General features: G+C 36.9%; 1 protein-coding gene across 4 annotated transcripts in view; it reads left to right on the top strand.

Annotated features, from left to right (window-relative positions):
- The window catches only part of LOC114880009 (regulator of G-protein signaling 9), a 132,014-nt gene that overhangs the window by 107,308 nt on the left and 5,164 nt on the right, over positions 1–19,542 (top strand). For all 4 annotated transcript variants that reach the window (XM_029195537.2, XM_029195536.2, XM_046285588.1 and 1 more), the window contains 2 exons: positions 12,818–13,149; positions 15,380–16,001. In XM_029195537.2, coding sequence (XP_029051370.1) covers positions 12,818–13,149; positions 15,380–16,001 — 954 coding nt within the window. The remainder of the gene's footprint in view (positions 1–12,817; positions 13,150–15,379; positions 16,002–19,542) is intronic.

Raw genomic sequence — 19,542 nt, 5'->3', positions numbered from 1 at the left:
ACCTGACCTAACTTATCTGTTTAAACAATCGCACACTAACGCGTAAAATGTAACACGCACGCGCGCAAATTTAAACTTCTGCGCACACACATTTCGGTGCTATAACTGAGGTCTTGTGGAATTTAAAATAGGTTTATGTTATGATTTTTTCTGTCATACTTTCCAAACACTACATTGGTACATGTATTTTTGATATTAAGTATTCAGTTTGCCGCAATAGTTCTGTTAGCGAATATTATAGAGGAAGATTTCATAATGCACTTGCATGAATTTATTAATATTACGCATAACTTTGAGTCACTGTGGAATTATTTGCGCGACAGAAACGTGGTTCACAAGACAATAATGTGTCCCAAATGTAAAAACGAAATACAATTATTTAATCCTTTGGAAAATCATATTTTTCATTGTACACAAAAATACTACAAAATCATTAAAGGTCGAAAGCGACAAAAATTAACGTGTAACTTTAAAGTCAGTGCATTTCATGGAACATGGTTCAGTCGAATACACATGGATCTTACTAAAATTTGTCGTTTTATTGCCTATTTTCTTATAATACCACTACCACGAAATAGGTTTCTAAAAAATGAATTAGAAATTAATGATTATTGTATTTTTGTCGAGAGGTAAGCAGTATTATGGTTGCTTTTATAAGTTTGTTAGAGTGATAATATTTTTTATAGTTACTTCAACAATGGATAATATCTAAACAAACACCAATTGGTGGACAAAATAGAATTGTGGAATTTGATGAAGCAAAAATTGGAAAAAGAAAATACAACACTGGACGTATAATTAGAGGACAGTGGATTTTCGGTGGTATTGAACGAGAGATCAAAAAAGTATTTATTGTACCTGTGGCAAACCGAAGTTCCGAGACGCTGCTCCCTATTATTCAACAATATGTTGCATCTGGATCAATTATTCATACCGATAAATAGCGTGCATATAATAGTTTAGATCAACTTAATTGTACGCACAAAACAGTTAATCATACTGTAAATTTTGTGGATCCAGTAACTGGAACCCCCACACAAAATATAGAAAGATTGTGGGAAGAATTACGAGCAAACATTCCTAGTTATGGTATACAGGATTATCATTTTATTCATTATATTGCGGAATTTCTGTTCAGGAGAACGTATAAATATGATGAACGGATTGATATGTTTTTCAATATAATGAGTCTAATTTATCCGCTAAATGAATTTAATTTGGAATAAAATCATTACTTTATATGATCCATTGACTTTTGTGTATTTTTTATGTATGTTATATAGGTTATATGTATAGGAAAAAGTTGTTCAAAACATCGAAATCGGAGTTGCCGTCTGTAATCAAAATAGTTACAAATTTCTTTTGTTAATAACTTTTTAATAAGCAGTGATTGACGGTTAAGTTATTAGAAAAAGTTACTCGGGGACATGTCGTTGACAACATATCTCAAGATCCAGGTCATTGGAGCGGGGTCCCCTATTCAGCATTTTCACCTAAGTATTTATGCCCGATTCTGAGATCAGTAGATCACTGTAAATTAGTAGCTGGTCACTGTAGCCTAAAAATTCAGTTACTTGGTCTACTAAAGTCATAACAAAAATTCTAGCGAGAACATGACGTCACAAAATCTTAGCCAGTGGGCAAAATTTACAAGGTACTGTCCTCCGATCACAAGATGTCTCGCTGGACGGCACACGGGCAGAAGGGGGTATTATGCACACATCGTCTGATCCCTAGTTTGACACGAGTTACCGCTTCGACCAATCATATGTCACGATCGAAAGTACCTGTTAACTGAGATGGGGTGCGACCAATCAGATTGCGTTATTCTCATGAGACTTTTGTGATCGGTGAACACTACTTATGTTTGCAAGTATTCCTGCGCACCAACTAGAATCAAAAGAACCAAAAGAGCAGAGTTTGGAGGGCCTGTGTAGAAATGGAACACTCAAAGACGATAGTTACTGTAGCGAAAACAACTGTATTCATTAAATATGTTTGTATAGGTAGAATTCTATCTTTTTCGGTCATTGGGGATATTTGGAACTTTATCCAAAATTTTAAACAAATTCATGAGTTGATATAATTTAGAATTCACGTTTGAACACTTCAAAATTTTACAATATCACAATTAACAAAAAATACAACTGTCTTCAAAATGCGCTAAAGAGTGTAAAATAATTTCTATTTCATTTGTACCAATACTCCACAGCTATTAATAAAACCTATTTGATCGTTAAATAGTATACTAAATACATTTCAACCTCTTCGGAGGCGGTGCAAAATTAGAAACTTTTCTTCTACTAGGAAGATCCTAATTCAGGCGTCGGCAACCTATAACAAATGACCCATTTGATAATTTCAAGTAAACAATGTTCATCGGGAATCAACATACCTATTGTGGAATAACTACATGTAATCTGAAGTGCTGCCAACTCTGATACAGTCGTTACAATTACAAATTTTTTCCGCATTATCTACATATAACTGTATAACGTTCCGAATTTTTCCTTACGACTTATTAATTATGTTAGAGTCGCATCTATATGTGTCCATATATATTTTAGGTATTATTATTTAACTTATTTGGCTACAGAATGCGCCGTAGCCGATCGTTCCTTTTATTTGGTGGTACCCCTGGTTCTTTTTGTCTTGCCAGGTCCATGCGTCATGCAAGAAAACGTTTATTTCATCTTTAATTATTATATCATATTATATTATGTATTCTTCTATATTACTAATGTTAATCTAGTGTAGTGTTTGTGTACAATAATAAACTGTCAGGTTATGGGCCCAGGATCACCTTCCACTGCGCAAACAAGAATTAAAGTCGTAATTTAGAAAACGTGGTACAATTATGGCGTTGTCGAACGCGTTCTCGAACATCGAGAAACTAACCGAAGAAAATTATGATCTGTGGAAGGTCCAAATGAAAAGTGTTTTAGTATACAACGATCTGTGGCAGTATGTCGACGGCTCCGAAAAGAAACCAGTCCAAGATCCTCAAGATTGGATTAAAAAGGATGGAAAGGCCCTGGCTCTAATTAATCTAAGTGTCGCACATATTCAACTGACTCAGGGTGAACTTTACTTTACCGGACCCAAAATTTTGGACTTCTTTTTTTTTGAATCTATAGTTTTTGATGCGGAGAATCCAAAAATGCAAGTCTCAACTTTAGGAATCCAATGGTTCAAAAGTTATAAGCATGTAAACTTCTACATTTTTAGCGCATTTGCTACGTTACTGTGACGCCATATTGACTTCTTGTCCAATGAACGGTGTCGCTAGCTGCAGGCAGATTCATGTGGGTGCCGACTACTTTGGCGGGTACAGTCATACCGTAAATTTGATGCTGTCTGAGTTAATTAGGTTTATATTTATTTTACAAACAAACTGTACTGCCCATGTGAGAACCAATCAGGTTATACATATAAGGCAATATGGCGTCACAGTAACGTAGCAAATCCGCTAAAAATGTCAAACTTTACACGTTTATAACTTTTTAACCATTGAATTCCTAAAGTTGAGACTTGCATTTTCAGATTCTACGCAAAAAAACCTATAAATCAAAAAAAAAAGGTCTAAAATTTTTGGTCCGGTAAAGTAAAGTTTACCCCTGACTCATATAAAGAAAGTAACCACATCAAAGGAAGCATGGGACAAACTACGAAACATTTTTGAATCAAGTGAACCAGTCAGGAAAGCCACATTGTGCAAACAACTTCTACGGATGGAAAAGAAACTCGATACAACGATTTCGCAGTATGTAAACGATTTTGCACAAAAAGCCGAACAGGTTAAAGAAGCGGGCATCGAAATTTCTGACGAGCTCTTGTCGATAATGTTGTTAATCTCATTACCGACCGATTTCGAGAGTTTCTGTATCGTGATCGAGTCTCGCGATGACATACCGTCGACCGATAATTTAAAAGCTAAAATTAAAGAAGAAGTGGCAAGATAAGACGATCGCGACGCAAAATCAAGCGAGAGTGTAAAAAGTGATGATGCGTTGTATACGAAAGACAGTTCCGAACGCAGAAAACAATCGCGTACATACGTAAGAGACACTAAACCAAAAACGCGGAAATCTAATGTTAAATGTTTTAATTGCGGACGATACGGCCACAAAAATATTGAGTGTAGATCTAAACCACAAAATAAACGCGAAAGTTCGTATCAGTCGTGTGATGCAATGGCCGCGATTGCGTGTAATACTGAACTTGTCAAGAAGTCAAGCATGTGGTGTTTGGATAACGGTGTCACAAGACACATGTGCAACCAAAAAGCCAAGTTTTCAGATATAAATGATAACGAACAATTTAAAGTCTATATAATCTATATAATTAGGGAATGCGCTATATGTGCTATATTATCTATTTCGCACGCGACTGACCACAGCCACACCGTTAAATTCGAAAAGGATCGCGCAACGGTCACCAATAAAAATGGTGTGACAATACTAACGGCTACGAAGCGGGATCAGCGGTATGTCGTCGACCAAAAAGATGAATGTACAATGTTGACTAGCGATATCGTCAACGAAAAATTAACAAGGTGGCATGAAAGATACGGACACCTTAATATCGACGATCTCAAAAAAATGAAAAATGCTAAAATAGTTAGAGGCATGAATTTTTCAGCGGTGCCCGGCGCGCTAAATGCAAAATTCACGTGAAACCCTTTAAAAGTTCCAAAAATCAAGAAAAGGGAATCCTGAATCTTGTCCATTTGGACATTTGCGGACCGATGAATGTAGAATCTCACTGCGGTGCAAAATACTTTATTACGTTTATTGATGATTGTTCGCGATATACCGAGGTCATGATGCTTCGGAACCGATCTGATGCCCTCCAAGCATTCAAAGATTTCAAAAGAAAAGCGGAAAAACAAACAGGAAGAAAAATTAAAAAGATTCGTACGGATAACGGACGAGAATACTTGTCCAACGAATTTCAAAATCTCCTCAAAGAAGGAGGAGTCGTACATCAACTGAGTATCGAATATACTCTGCAACAAAACGGAGTGCCAGAGCGGGCCAACCGCACGTTAGTTGAGATGGCGAGATGCCTCATGACTCAGGCCAATTTACTGAAGTCTCTGTGGGCCGAAGCCGTTAATACGGCAACATTTTTGCGAAACAGATGTGCAACCAAAGCACTCGATAACGTCACGCCGTACGAGGTCTGGACGCAGCAAAAACCCTACGTAGGTTTCCTTAGAATAATAGGTAGTAAAGTAATTGCGTTACACAAAGGACCCCGGCGAGGTAAATTTCAACCCAAGGGTGACGAATATATACTAGTCGGATATTCGGAACACTCCAAAGCTTACCGTTTGTGGAAGCCTGGTACTAAAAAGATAATAAAGGCCCGAGACGTTAAATTCTTTGAGATAATCGGTCAACCCCGAACGCAAGCAAAAGAATTATTTTACACACCAAATCCTGATACCGAAGAACCAAATGAAGAACCTGTTACCGTAGAACTAAGCGAAGAAGATGAAGAACAACCCTCACAGGAATACGGTGACTACGAGAATGACTTAAATGAATTTAGAAAAGAAGAGGGTCAACCTCAAATCAATGAAATAAAAACTACAGAAGTAAAACGAGGACGCGGTCGTCCGAGGTTTGTAAAAACGGGTCAAAGAGGGAGACCCAAGAAAGCATACTCACAATCAGTGAGCAAGGATGAAGATGCACCTCCTGTACTCCCTTCGGATATATTAGGCAGGGAAGATGAACAAGCATGACTGGATGCGATAAAAACTGAGCACGACAACTTAATGGAAAACAGGACATGGATATTGGTGCCGAGATCGACAAATAAGAAAGTCCTGACCTGTAGATGGGACTTCAAGAAAAAGGCGCTACCGGACGGAACCATTGAAAAATATAAGGCGAGACTGACACGTGGTCATACTCAAAAATTTGCATCTGTGCGCGAAGAAATGCATGTGCACCAAATGGACGTGGTGGCTGCTTATGTCCAAGGCGAATTAACTAAAGAAATATATATGGAACAGCCACAAATGTTAGTTCAAAAAGGGCACGAAGACAAAGTATGCAAATTACTGAAACCCTTATACGGTTTAAAACAATCTGGCCGCCTATGGTATAAAAAATTAGATAGTTACGATTTAAATAACGGAGGAAAACGTACAAGTGCCGCTCCGTGTGTGTACGTATTTGGAGAGGGACGAGACCGCGTAATACTCATCATTTACGTAGACGACCTTATTCTCGCATCGAGCAAAATTGAAAAAATCGAATCACTTAAATACAAAATGAGATCAGCATTTAAAATGAAAGACCTTGGTCCTGTGCAAAATATACTTGGAATTCATGTAGAGCGAGAAGGAAGCACAGGTAAAATACGCTTATCGCAAGAGAAATACATCGCGGAGATGCTCGAAAAATTCGGCATGAAGGACACAAAGACGGTTTCGACTCCCATCGAGTCCAACGTTAAAATTACCAAAGAAATGTGCTCGAATACAAGAAGAGACGTCGGAGATGCAGCACCGTCCATACAGAGAATTGATTGGAGGAATAATTTATCTCGAAAATGCCACGCGACCAGATATCGCGTTCGCGGCAAGTACGCTTAAGCCGTTTTTGTAATAATCCACGAAAAATGCACTGGATATTTGCTAAACGAGTACTCCGATACCTCAAGAAGCCTTCAAAATACGGCATAACATATACCAAAGACCACGAAAAACTAAGAGCCTACTCAGATTCTGACTGGGCAGGAGATGTCGACGACCGAAGATCCTGTATCGGAAACGTATTGATACTGTCAAGCTGGAAGAGTTGTAAACAATCGGCTGTCGTCCTTTCTACCATGGAAGCGGAATATGCAGCACTTGCCGAATTCTCGCGCGAAATCGTTTATGTTAAAAGACTGTTACAACACATGGGTTTTGATGAACTAGTGAGCGACCCCATTAACGTGTTTTGCGATAATCAAAGTGCCATAGAAATATCTAAAAACCTAGTCTATCATAAGAGAAGTAAACACATTGACATCAAGTTTCATTTCACGCGAGAATTATTAGAAAGGAATGAAATAATTATTAGTTATTTAAGTACTGAATTGATGACTGCAGACATACTTACAAAAGCCTTAACCAAAGCAAAACACGAACGTTGTTGCGAAATGTTATGTTTATATTAATGTATTATTAGATTTAGGTCGAGATTGAACACCATCAGGACACATATCGATAGAGGGGGTGTTCCTTTCCTTTAAGTTTCGCCCCTAAAGGGGCCGGCGCTTTTGGGGACTTATCTGTCCCCTTTATGCCCAACGAACATTAGCGTCCACGCGCTTGGGGAGATGTGCTGGCAGCGTGACTGCCAGCACCAAACTCCCGCGCATTTTTACATTTCATTAATCTTATTTCTTACTCACTCCGTACTTTATGTCTCGCTCAATCCATACTTTTAATGTTCTCTCATCTGTGTACATGTGTGTGTGTGTGTGCGCGTGCATGTGTACATGTGTGTGTGTGCTGTGTCCCCTTTTAGTCGCCTCTTACGACAGGCAGGGGATACCGTGGCCGTATTCTAAGCCTCCCGAGCCACAGGGGGATAGAGGGGGTGTTAGAGTCGCATCTATATGTGTCCATATATATTTTAGGTATTATTATTTAACTTATTTGGCTGCAGAGTGCGCCGTAGTCGATCGTACCTTTTATTTGGTGGTACCCCTGGTACTTTTTGTCTTGCCAGGACCATGCGTCACGCGATAAAACGTTTATTTCATCTTTAATTATTATATCATATTATATTATGTATTCTTCTATATTACTAATGTTAATCTAGTGTAGTGTTTGTGTACAATAATAAACTGTCAAATTACTTATTAATTTTCAAATTGTTATTGGCTGCATCATTCACTCGGGTATTTTTAATTTTGCATCGCCTTCAAAAAGGTTGAAATGTATTTAGTATACTATTTAACGATTAAATATAATAGATTTTATTAATAGCTGTGGAATATTGGTATAAATCAAATAGAAATTATTTTATACTCTTTAGCGCATTTTGAAGTCGGTTGTATTTTTTGTTAAAAATTACTTTATTTCATACTTTTTAGTGGAACAAGGAGTATTTGTAGGATGCCGTAAGGTGGTTTACCGTTCTTATTGATTAATTCCAATAACGATAATTATTAACGATAACAAGTTCCATGTATTTTTGCAAGTGGGATCATCGCGGATATATCTCCTATTAGATGTGAAAAGTTTCATCGCGATCGGTACATTCCTTGCACAGTAACACCAAGGAATAGTTTTTTTGCTATAACAATAGTTATTAACGATAACAAATTCCATAAATTGTTGCAAGTGGGATCATCGCGGAAATATTCCTTATTAGATATAAAAGCTTTCATCGCGATCGGTACATTCCTTGCAGAGTAAATGCTGAAAAAATATAAATGAAGCATTACGTTTTTTTGCAATAAAAGTTATTAGGAATGAAAAAATGCAAAATATTTTTTTGTATGTCCAATTGGGAGAAATACTTTAGAAGATGCAAAACGTTTCTTTTCGATTGGTCCATCCATCTTGAAGTAATCGGTGAACATACGCCGAACGTACATGAAACAGTGCGTTTTTTGCAATAAAAATCGTCAGAAATGAAAAAATGCAAAATACTTTTTTACGGGACCAATTGGGAGATATACTCTACAAGAGGCAAAAGGTTTCGTTTCGATTGGTCCACCCATTTCGGTGTAATCGGTGAACATACATAAAAAAAAAATATACTGATCGAATTGAGTAATCTCCTCCTTTTTCAAAGTCGGTTAAAAAATTGCAGGCAATGTCAAAATATCGGTCTCAACTTTGTGAATTATAAGGTGCAGTATCGGCGTATCACCATCTAGTCCGGTTTCGCCCGATTTTGTCCGAAGTCTCAGTTTTGCTAGTTTGGATCTGGTCCAAGCTTTGAAATCTTGTTTCCTTAAAAACGATACATACTGGAAGTAGATAGGTTTTTATCCTTGCGGTATTTTCAGGGGAGATCTGATTCGGCTCGAAAAGATTCCTTCGAGGCCTAGTCCACATAGCGTTCAGTAAGTTCTCGAAACAATTCGTAAAACACGAATGTTCTCAATTTTTCACAAACCCTAATTCTATTGGTGTATTCAGCACTTTTAGCAATTCTTGTTACATGTATGCAAAATTTCTTAGAATTTTGATGTTTTCTAACATTTCGATGTATAAATGATGACATTTTAATCATCTTATTATATCTTTTCTATACATCGTTTGTTACCTGCTTTTCCTAATTTTAATACAGTTTTCTGGTTATTGTGTTGTAATTAGGTGATTGTACGTCCTTAAATTAATTACTGTGTCTACAAGATATTTCGTGTATTCTTTGTATAGTAACAGTTTAGGAGGATTTTAATTATTTTCAGTCGGAGTTTATTAAGATTGATAAAAAGAAACAGTTGCAGATTTTCATACAAAATGAAGAAATCATTGTATACTTATAAAGAATGTCTTATATGTATATGGTGAGTTTCAAAAGTATTCATCCACCATTTAAAACAGAACAATTTTTTTTTTTTTAACCACTTGCGGTGGAAAGACGTGCCACGCACGTCGACACGCTTTTGTTACCGGAACGCCAGCGACGTGTTACGCACGTCGTTGGGCGATTGTTACAGAAAGATAAATGACGTGCGTGGCACGTCCACTGTTTAATGAAATTCTTTACCGAGGCACAGTTTCTGCAAGATTATTAATAAATAAATTTAGTATTGATACACATGTAATTTTATCCTTCTGCCTCTTTATATTCTCTTCTGGAATCCACCCGCCGAACGCTGCCTGAACGCGCCGGGAAGTGATTGCCGCTCGACTGTTCTGGCACGCGCAACCGAGAATTTCTTTGCACTGCAAGTGGTTAAATAGACCAAATGACTTGAATTTATTTAAAAAGCTGAACGAATTAGTTTATTCGTTGATGTATTTTTGTTGTTTTGAAAAATCAAAATTGATTGGAACCGCAGAGAAAATAATGAAAGTCGCTTTTTATTATTTTTTTATGCAAAAAAGTAATGAAAATTTGAAAAATATCCTTTGTAGTAAGTTGAAATCGAACTTTTGCTACATTACCATTCGTAAACACAAATTTCAAAATTCTAGAATTCAAGTTTAAAAATTTCGAAATTTTAGAAGTCAAATGCCAGAATTCAAACTTTAAAATTATAGTCAACGGTCACGAGAAACGAGCTTTTTTTATATTGTCAATTGCAAGAATTTTCCGCTTTTATAGTCCCGTAAAAAATTGTTAGGTTTATTGCAGTTATAGTATCAGCAATTCTGCTTGAAAAATATGGAAAATACTTTTATATGTTAATATCGACTTCTACTACGCGATCGATCAATCTTTATCCGAGGTTCTGGGGCAAGTGCCATGCTGTTCCTCATGGTCCTCTTACCAGAAGATCTAAAATCTTCCCCACTCCGTGACCAGATCCTTCTAGAAAATCCTTATCTTTTCCACGTGCCATGCGGCACTATGACTTCGGGTCATCGGCCACACGCGCGTTCCTTCGAGGATCGGCGATCAAACTCTCTATCGCCTTTCCATAAACAATACATCCACGACTCTTAGAATTCGTCGCACCTCGAGTACCAACTACCGCCGGCCCAAGTCCGATGACAGACATGGCTCGGGGTATCGATTGCCTAAAGAATCCTGAGAAATCCTTGAAAAGCAGGTCAAAGCCCCAAATGCATCGACCCTGCCACGTGTCAACCCTTGCACACGTGCTGACGCTAACATGTACATAAACTTAAAGGGCGTTCAAACTGTTTAATCTTTTGTAATGTCCCGAAATGAGACTTTCCTACTGCACCAACGTAGAGGGAGAGCGGTTCCCTCAGAAAGCGACTCGTGTACCTTATCTGGGATATAGGTCCGTGTGGTGTGCGCTTAAGGAGTAAAATCCAAACATTCATGCGTTTTATCATTAATTTATTAAAGATTAAATAGCAATGAATTTAGTTAATTAGTAATCAATTAATCTTTTACAATGGTTCCGCCCTAGAGAGGAAATATAAAAGAGAATAATATGATTAGTATTACAATCGAGTCCGCGCTAGATAAAAATACAAAGGAAATATTATATTATTAGTAGTTGAATATTATAATACGCGACTTAATCTAATGGTACGGCTATCACTCTGTTTTATCAATCAACTATTTAATTAATTGGAAATAATTATAATCAGTAATTGGCTCGGATCCGTCCAAACGTTATTGGAGTCTTCTCTACAGGCCGCAGGTCGGTTTCTAGCAATGTTAAAGCTGTGTACTGATAGGCCGCATCCAAGGAGCTTCTGCTCTTCACTCGTTCATTGAGCTTGATAGCGAACCTGACACGTAGGAAACCCGTTGCGAACCGTGAGTAGAGCACACGCGGGTCTATCGTGGAATCCTGTACCTTGTTACTGATAAAAGACTATACTAAAGAATTAACCTGGGATTCTCAGCTTTCCTGGGCAGCTATTGCTCTACCTAAGTAAGATAGTGCTGAGATAACCCTTGGTCGTAACTGTATTACCAGAGTGTTAATTGTATTCGACCTAGGTTGAGACCGTACTTGAGCGTGGTCGAAACCAGACAGATTTTGCTGCGCGTGGCATGCCTCTATTTATACCAAAATTCTACTAACAAAGCAGTTTTATCTACATTGACTTTTGTTCGCGGAAATTACCGGATTTTCTCCTTCTAGTACGTGTCTTGCAAGTATCGCTATCTTTCCTTCTGACGTAATCATCCCCACTCTTATCACTAACGCGAGCGTGCACGCTGTCTAATGTTGCGCTATTTTACCAACTAAACATCATTACCGACTTAACACTATCAACTAAACACTATTATCGACTAAGTATCGTTATATTCAATATTATAATTTATTACGAGATAATTATTACAACAAAATTAATTATAAAATGATAAAGATAATAATTTTTATTATTAAATCTTCGGCGGGATGTTACACTTTGGACGATGGATCATGGAGAGAGCTTCAATTTTAATTTTATTTTGTATTTCACAAATATTCGTTTCCTAAATTTTACACTGTTCTTTTAAAAATTATTCTTCAAAAATATGAATTTTTTTGTTTGAAAATTATACATTTAACTTGAGTCTCGATTGACCCAAACTTCACTGATCATGGATTAAATAACTGATTAGAAGGATAAGCAAATAAATAGTCTGAATATCTTAGCAATAGAGCTTAGTAAAAATGTGCGGGTACCCGGTATATTGAACTCGGAACAAGACGAAAGAAATCAGAGCGGATTCAAACAGGTGTTACATAAAGCGTGACTATCTCAGGTAACTTGAGTATAAGATCGTGTGTGTCGGGTAGCTGACCGATTCGACCCGGGTCGTCACCTGTTACCCAATGATAGGCAGCTATGCTCGCAGTAGTGATGGGTACTCAATTTTTTAATTTAAACTCTATACATATTTCTAAATTTGAACAGTTGGAAGTTGGAAAATGTGAAATTTCTGTATTTTTAAATAATCAAATTTCCAAACATGTAAATTTCTAAATTTTATATTTCTAAATTACAAAATACAAAATACGTATCAATTATCTTCCAGTGTTCTATAAACTTTTAAATTTCCATAAAAATTAAAAGGTGACAGTTCGTCGATGTTCCTTGTTAAAGAAACAATACTGTACATACTGAACACTGTGCATAGTACATCGACATGGTAGTTGACAGAGAGGAAAAAGTGAAAACTAAATCATATAATAAAGTTCATGTTGTCAGGGATGCTGGCACGTCGGAAGCGATAGCTCGCCCTATGGACGACGTATGCCCATGGGACGCAGTGCCGGGTCCGAGTATAGAGCACACCACGGATTCCAGCGCACCCCAACATTCGATATTGTCTGGAATAACGTCGCCGGTTGAAAGCCAACTTGAAGAGGGTAGAAGCAATTTACACGGGCAGTCGCAATCCATCGAATTTGCACGCCCATCCCGGAAAAACTCCACGCAGCTGGATTCCTGTAGTTCATCGTCTGACGTCAGTTTAGCGGTGGCAGAAGTCACTGAACATCTTCGGAAATCTTGTAGTTTGCAACATAGTGCTAGCACAGGTAAATATTTATTGGATCTGAAGTAAGCACATAACGAAGCCCGGAAAGTAGTACTGTTTGTGTTCATGTCCTGATTTATGCTGTCCTGATGTACAGGGTGTTCGACAACGGTGGGAAATTTTTTAAGAGGTGATTCTAGGGATCAAAATAAGACGCAAATCAAGAATAACGAAATAGCGTTTGCAGCTTTATTTTCCAGTAATTAACGTTTAAAAATTCGAGTAAAAGGCGCCTAAAACCTGCGATCCGCCCAGCACTGGCGCCTGAACGTCAGGTCAGCAGGGGTGGGTACAGTCATAACCAAGAAGAGAAAGGCGAATGCTGCAGTACCAAGAAACAGAATAGCATGAAGTAAGTTTCTACTATTCAATGATTCTTGGTTATGACTGTACCCACCCCTGCTGACCTGACGTTCAGTCGACTGTGCTGGGCAGATTGCAGGTTTTAGGCGCTTTTTACTCGAATTTTTAAACGTTAATTACTAGAAAACAAAGCTGCAAACGCTATTTTGTCATTCTTGATTTTCGTCTTATTTTGATCCTTAGAATCACCCCTTAAATAATCTCCCACCTGTTGTCGAACACCCTGTATGTATGTCCTGACTGAAGCTCTTTCCATGCAGTCTCAAGTGACTTCTTGCTCGTTCTCTATGACATAGAATTCAAAAGCTGCGCTATATGAACTGTCCATTTGTCAAATCGATTAACTTTGGAAAACAAAATATAGAGAAATTGACAAAATATAAAAAGTTAAGCATCAGTCAAGTACTTTGGCACTAAAATTCTAAAAAATCAAAAAAGTGGAGTTTACTTTGGTTTATGAATGGTTTATATGACCTGAAGAAACTGAAAAGGTCTATCTACATCTATCTATGCCCGTCTTAGGCCAAATTTACACTGACAATGAGTCAGGTTTAGCATTGTATGCCAGTACCTAAGAGAGAGAAAAAAAGCCTAGATATTAAATTTCCCAAGAAAATGGCACTTTGCAAGAGAAAGACCCCACCACTCAGGTATAAACGTCTACGTAGGAAATTTTATTTGATACCGATTTGTAAAATGAAAATTTTGAAAGTTTGAACCTTTGGGATCTTAAATTTAAAATTTTAATTGAACCATAATTGCTAGTAAGTTTTAAGTTATTATTACTGAATAGTCGGGCTTTTTTCTCTTATATTACCATTTTCCCTCGGGAAGCTTACCGTGTTCATTACTTTGCTATATGTATATACTAAAAATATTTTTATCCTCTGGAAATAGATTAATAGCAACATATTAGCACTTGAATGACACCAAAAGGCGTTTGAAAATTCAGGCACGGACGCCCGAAGTTGCCCGCGAGCACACTTACGAGGTCCTATTGCGAGCATAGATTTGAACCAATTATTTAATAGTAACGAGGTTTGTAATAGGTATAGAGGCACTTGAGCGCCATATAGGCAATTGCATGTGCATGCATGCACTACGCCAATATTTATCTCAACTTATCCTTGCTCTTGGGAGTTCATTTTGTGTTGAGTTTGGAGGTCCAGACGTTACTATAATTAATGCAATTTTATATTAATCATTTAGTGAAAGGAATAAAAAATTCTGATAAATATTTCAAATATTGTTTAAAATAATAGATGCTATAAAGTTTAAGTAAAATAATGTTTAAAATACAAGGTAAATTTTTATAGTTCAGATTATTAAAATAAGCTTACTTAATTTGCTGGCTTCCTATTAAAAATATTATTTTATTTGAATATTATAGATTTTAAATACAGTAGACTTCTTTATATCGTCATGTAAGCGATTTGATCTTCACACGAATTTCTAAACATACTAGTACCACTCTTCCATTATTATAACTTATGTGGATAATATATACATTTCTATCTGTATTCCCCCCTTCCAAATAGGAATTGTTATGCTTGACTCTTCCGCTCTAACAGCCCCGTCCGCGACAATATAACAAGAGTCTACTGTATATGTATACTTCAAATAGTTTTTGACAATGAAAGTGAACTGAGAAACGATAGATATTATAATTCAAGAAACCACGATATATGCCAAAGTAAATTTATTTTTAATTGTAATTCTACAATATTACTATAAGCAACATCGTTTATGAATTCCTTTATGAAGGAAATAAAGTGTGTATTATTATAATATCTTTGGCAATAATATTTGAACGTTACAAATAAAATATCTGTATAAATGTGATAATAAAGTATTTTAATGACTTGTAGCTGGCACGACAACGACTGAACGCCTGAGCGCAATGACAGTGCGAAATTACTCAATCGGATCCACCAGCGCGAGAGTGAAGCTGGCAGAGATCGGCAGGCCATCCACTTCGTTCTGCAATTATCCGTCACCGCAGCACTCGTTCGAGTATTCTCACGTGGCCACCGAACGAGCAGACACATCCACGAAAAGCGTAACCGAGGTGCTTGAAGCTCAGCCAACCAGATCAAAGGTTTCGCTGTTTGAAAAGGAATCTGTGACTAAAGGTGCGACCAAAGCTCCTTTGATAAGCATCAGCGCCATTGTGGGTGATTTGCCAAGCGACAGCTCAATCATCGAGCCCGAAGAAACAGCGAATGATGAGGGCATAGTAGAGGTGACGGAAGAAGAGAAAAAGCGAGAACCGGAAGCTGAGGAAAGCGATCCAGTAATTCCTACAGAAGAAAGCTCTGCAATTTCAAGTCAAGCGGAAATGGAGATGAAGGAATCGGTGGAAGAGGCACAAGTCGTTCCTGTCTGGGAACCGGACACCCAACAGGACGATCAAATGGCACCTACTAGTGAGACAACACCTCAGCAAAAGCGTGACAATAACGTTAACGAAGTGTGCCCGTGGGAAGACGAGTAAGTATAATTCTCTTTTATAAGTGTTAACCCTGGAAAGAACAAGGCTCGAGCCGTTACGCAAAAGCCGTTACGCTTGCTGAACCCACCTAAGTTTGTCATGTTTTTGGTCAAGTATTATAAGGATATAAGTAATTTTTTATGGCCAACAATATAAATAGAACGTAGACCAATGTTTTATGAATAGTAGGCTCGAGAAGCTCCTTTTCCTCCGGTCTTTCAAGGGTTAACATGATAAGGACTGAGTGTCAGCTCATTGTCAGTCGTAATAAAGAGATGTGAACTGAAACATCAGAACAGTGATGGGTAAATCAAGTGTCCGCTCATGGGGCCCAGCATGCACATGCAAATTATCAAGTTTTCTAATATGATAATTTGGAAATTTAGAAATGTAAAAATATAATAATTCAGAAATTTTTAATTTGCAGACTTTCTAACTTTCAAATTTCCCAATTTTTCGATTTAGGAATATACAAATTTGAAAATTATAGGAATTAAAAATTTTCAAATTAAGAAACTGATTGCTCATCAGTAATCGTCCACGTGGTCACAGTTGCCCATCACTGCATTAGGACACAATGCTGTTTTCATAATGGCAACACTCAAGCTCCTATACCGTGATTAAGTTCTAAGATTTCATTTTGATAGAGCAGACGTCGCTTTACGGGTGTCTCAAAGTCCACGTACTTTTCTTAACATATTGCACGCCGATTAAATATCAGCCACTAAAAGCCTGAATGCCGGCCTCACTTGCTTGTCTCTGAAAAATGATTAGCTAAAGAAAATATTAAAAATGTTATACATTTTCGTAAAATAGTATATTTTGATTGAATATTCGACATATACCCTTTAACAAAACTCAAAGATGCAACAAAACCGAAATGTGCACACACATCGATGTGTAAGACATGCATACATACAGGCAAAAATTCCCGCAATATCGTGGGCTCGGCGGTCAAACGATAGACTGAAAATTCCGCGTTATCGCGGGGCCGGTACTTTACTGTGGACTATTCACTCTTAAAGAACTGGTTCGAGTCTGTGCCCGTTACTATGTACGCGGGTAATCTCGGATATCCGTACCCATTTTACTACTTGTTATGCATGCCTGCTCTAAACATTTATTTCTGCAGTCTGAATTCAGCTCACTCACGCACTTTGTTCTCATATCCACTGGCGTAACTACAATAGGTAAGAGCCAGAGTAGCCATCCCCCCCAAGCATTGAGCTCCTAACCATTTTAAAATTTTGAGATTCTGAAATGTTAAAACTCAAAGAATCTGAAATCTGAAATTTGAAATTCTAGAATTCTACAATACTAAAATTTTAGAATTTTAGTATTTCATCGTTCAAAAATTCGAAAATTCCCAAATTCCACAATTTCAAAATTTCAAAATTCTTATTTAAGAATATTATGATTCCGGTATTTCTAAATTCCAAAGCTCTAAAATTCAAAGATTTCAAAACTCTAAAACTTTCGGTCCAGAATTCTGAGGTTCTAAAATTATAAAATTCTAAGATTCTCTTGTAAAATATTATTTTAATGGAAATAAATATTTTGGTTGAAATGCAATATGCAGTGCAATTAAAAGCTAAACGTACAATAATTTTCAAAACAATAATAAAGGTCAACAGGAGTGACCGCCCAAGTCCGAATTGATCTTGAGGACCTCACGCGGTGAAACTGAGAAACTCCGAATGATTCTTGTTTCTCCTACATGCTTTTGTCTGACAAGGAAGATTTTTTAGGTGTCCGCCTCCGATTGTTTTGAGTTTTAGATATGTTTTAAAGGAACGAGGAATAAGACATACATATTTTTTTATTTTGGCCCGTTTTCATATTTCGGGAGTGAAACAACCCCCTAAAGATTCGGCTACAATAGGCTATCTCGAAAGCTATCATAGATAGAAGAAAACTTTTTAAGGAAAAGTTTCATGATTTTTTTATGAACATATAACAGCTGGCTATAAGTTTTGTAAAAAATGATTTGTTTATAACAAAAAATTAGTTTATAACATTATTTTAAAAGTAATCACAATTTACATAATAACAAGAAAGAACATACATTTTTTTCTGAATCCATTGATGTATTATACACTATGTATGTCTCTTACATTTTGCATATTTTAATATTACATATGCGTCGCGCAAACACGCTGGATCGCGGTCATGTCAGATATGGATGTACGTTTAATATCCATTACGATATCTGGCATTTACCATGTATACTAGGCATTAGTAATGTTATTTATAGCTTATAATATTAATAAAGGTTACTTTAGCACCTACGTATTAATATACGATACAGATGGTAAGGAATATAATAGGTGTAAATTAATTTCCGGTATTAGTAACATGATTGGTGCAATTATATTTCAAGTGTATGTTAGCTATGTGTATGTCGTATAAATTTATTATCTGAATTTTTCATAAAATGCATGCAGTTTACAAAATGATTCAGTTAATAAATTTATACGACATACACATACCTAACATACACTTGAAATATAATTGCACCAATCATGTTACTAATACCGGAAATTAATTTACATTTATTATATTCCTTACCATCTGTATCTAATATTTATATTTATCGCAGAAATGATATTCATGAAAAACATATTTTAAACAAAATGCTTTCTTACACCAAGAGCATCTAATTATCGGTATTTCATCACAGAGTGCACATGTAATTTGTGTGTTCTGTTCGAAAGCAAAATCTACAGGATTTACAAAATCTCCTGATTTTTTTCTGTGTACCCACTTTTGTACCAAGCATACTGGAACAATTTTTTATATCTTGGTGAAGACAGTTGATTGTGTATGTACAAGTGATTGTAACTTAATTACATTATTTCTTAAATGAAGATTTACATCGTACTCATGTAACAGCACATCATCGGAGAGACGCCTAAAGCCGGGTATCCACCGGTATCAAACGCCCGTATCGTATCACCGTTCCGAACCCTCTTGAGCCGGGTATCCACCAGTATCAAACGCCCGTATCGTATCACCGTTCCGAACCCTTTTGAATAGGCAGACGTTGCCTCGTTGCATGCAACGGCATGCTGCGGCGCGGACAACATTTCTTCGTTTCTTGATATAAACGGTTAGGCAATAGGACTGGGCCACTACAGGCGAGGAGTTTCGTTTTGCTGCGTGCCGTTGCAAAGGAACGGAGGCAACGGATCCATCCGAAAAATTTGTCGATTCTTTGCTGTTGCATCGAAGGAAAGGTTCATGCGTTGGCACTTGACATAGCGTTTCGTGCCGTCACTTGGGTTTCAATTTATTTGAAATCTTGCGGTATTATTGGATTCATTTCAAAAGCGATGAAATTATTTATGAATTTAATCTAATTTAATTTAGACAAATTTTATCGTCTAAATATATTTAAACAGATCAATTATCTTCGGTGCTACGCTGTACATAAAAGAGCAATGTTAATAATCACCTGTGTGATTATTGAAAAAGGACAATGTTAATTTTCCAGAGATTTTTCCGTTGCCGAGTATCGAAAGTTCTATTGGTCTGTGATAC

This window comes from Osmia bicornis, chromosome 1 (assembly GCF_907164935.1).
Source record: "Osmia bicornis bicornis chromosome 1, iOsmBic2.1, whole genome shotgun sequence".
NCBI lineage: Eukaryota > Metazoa > Arthropoda > Insecta > Hymenoptera > Megachilidae > Osmia > Osmia bicornis.
This window is presented reverse-complemented; position numbering and strand designations above follow the sequence as displayed.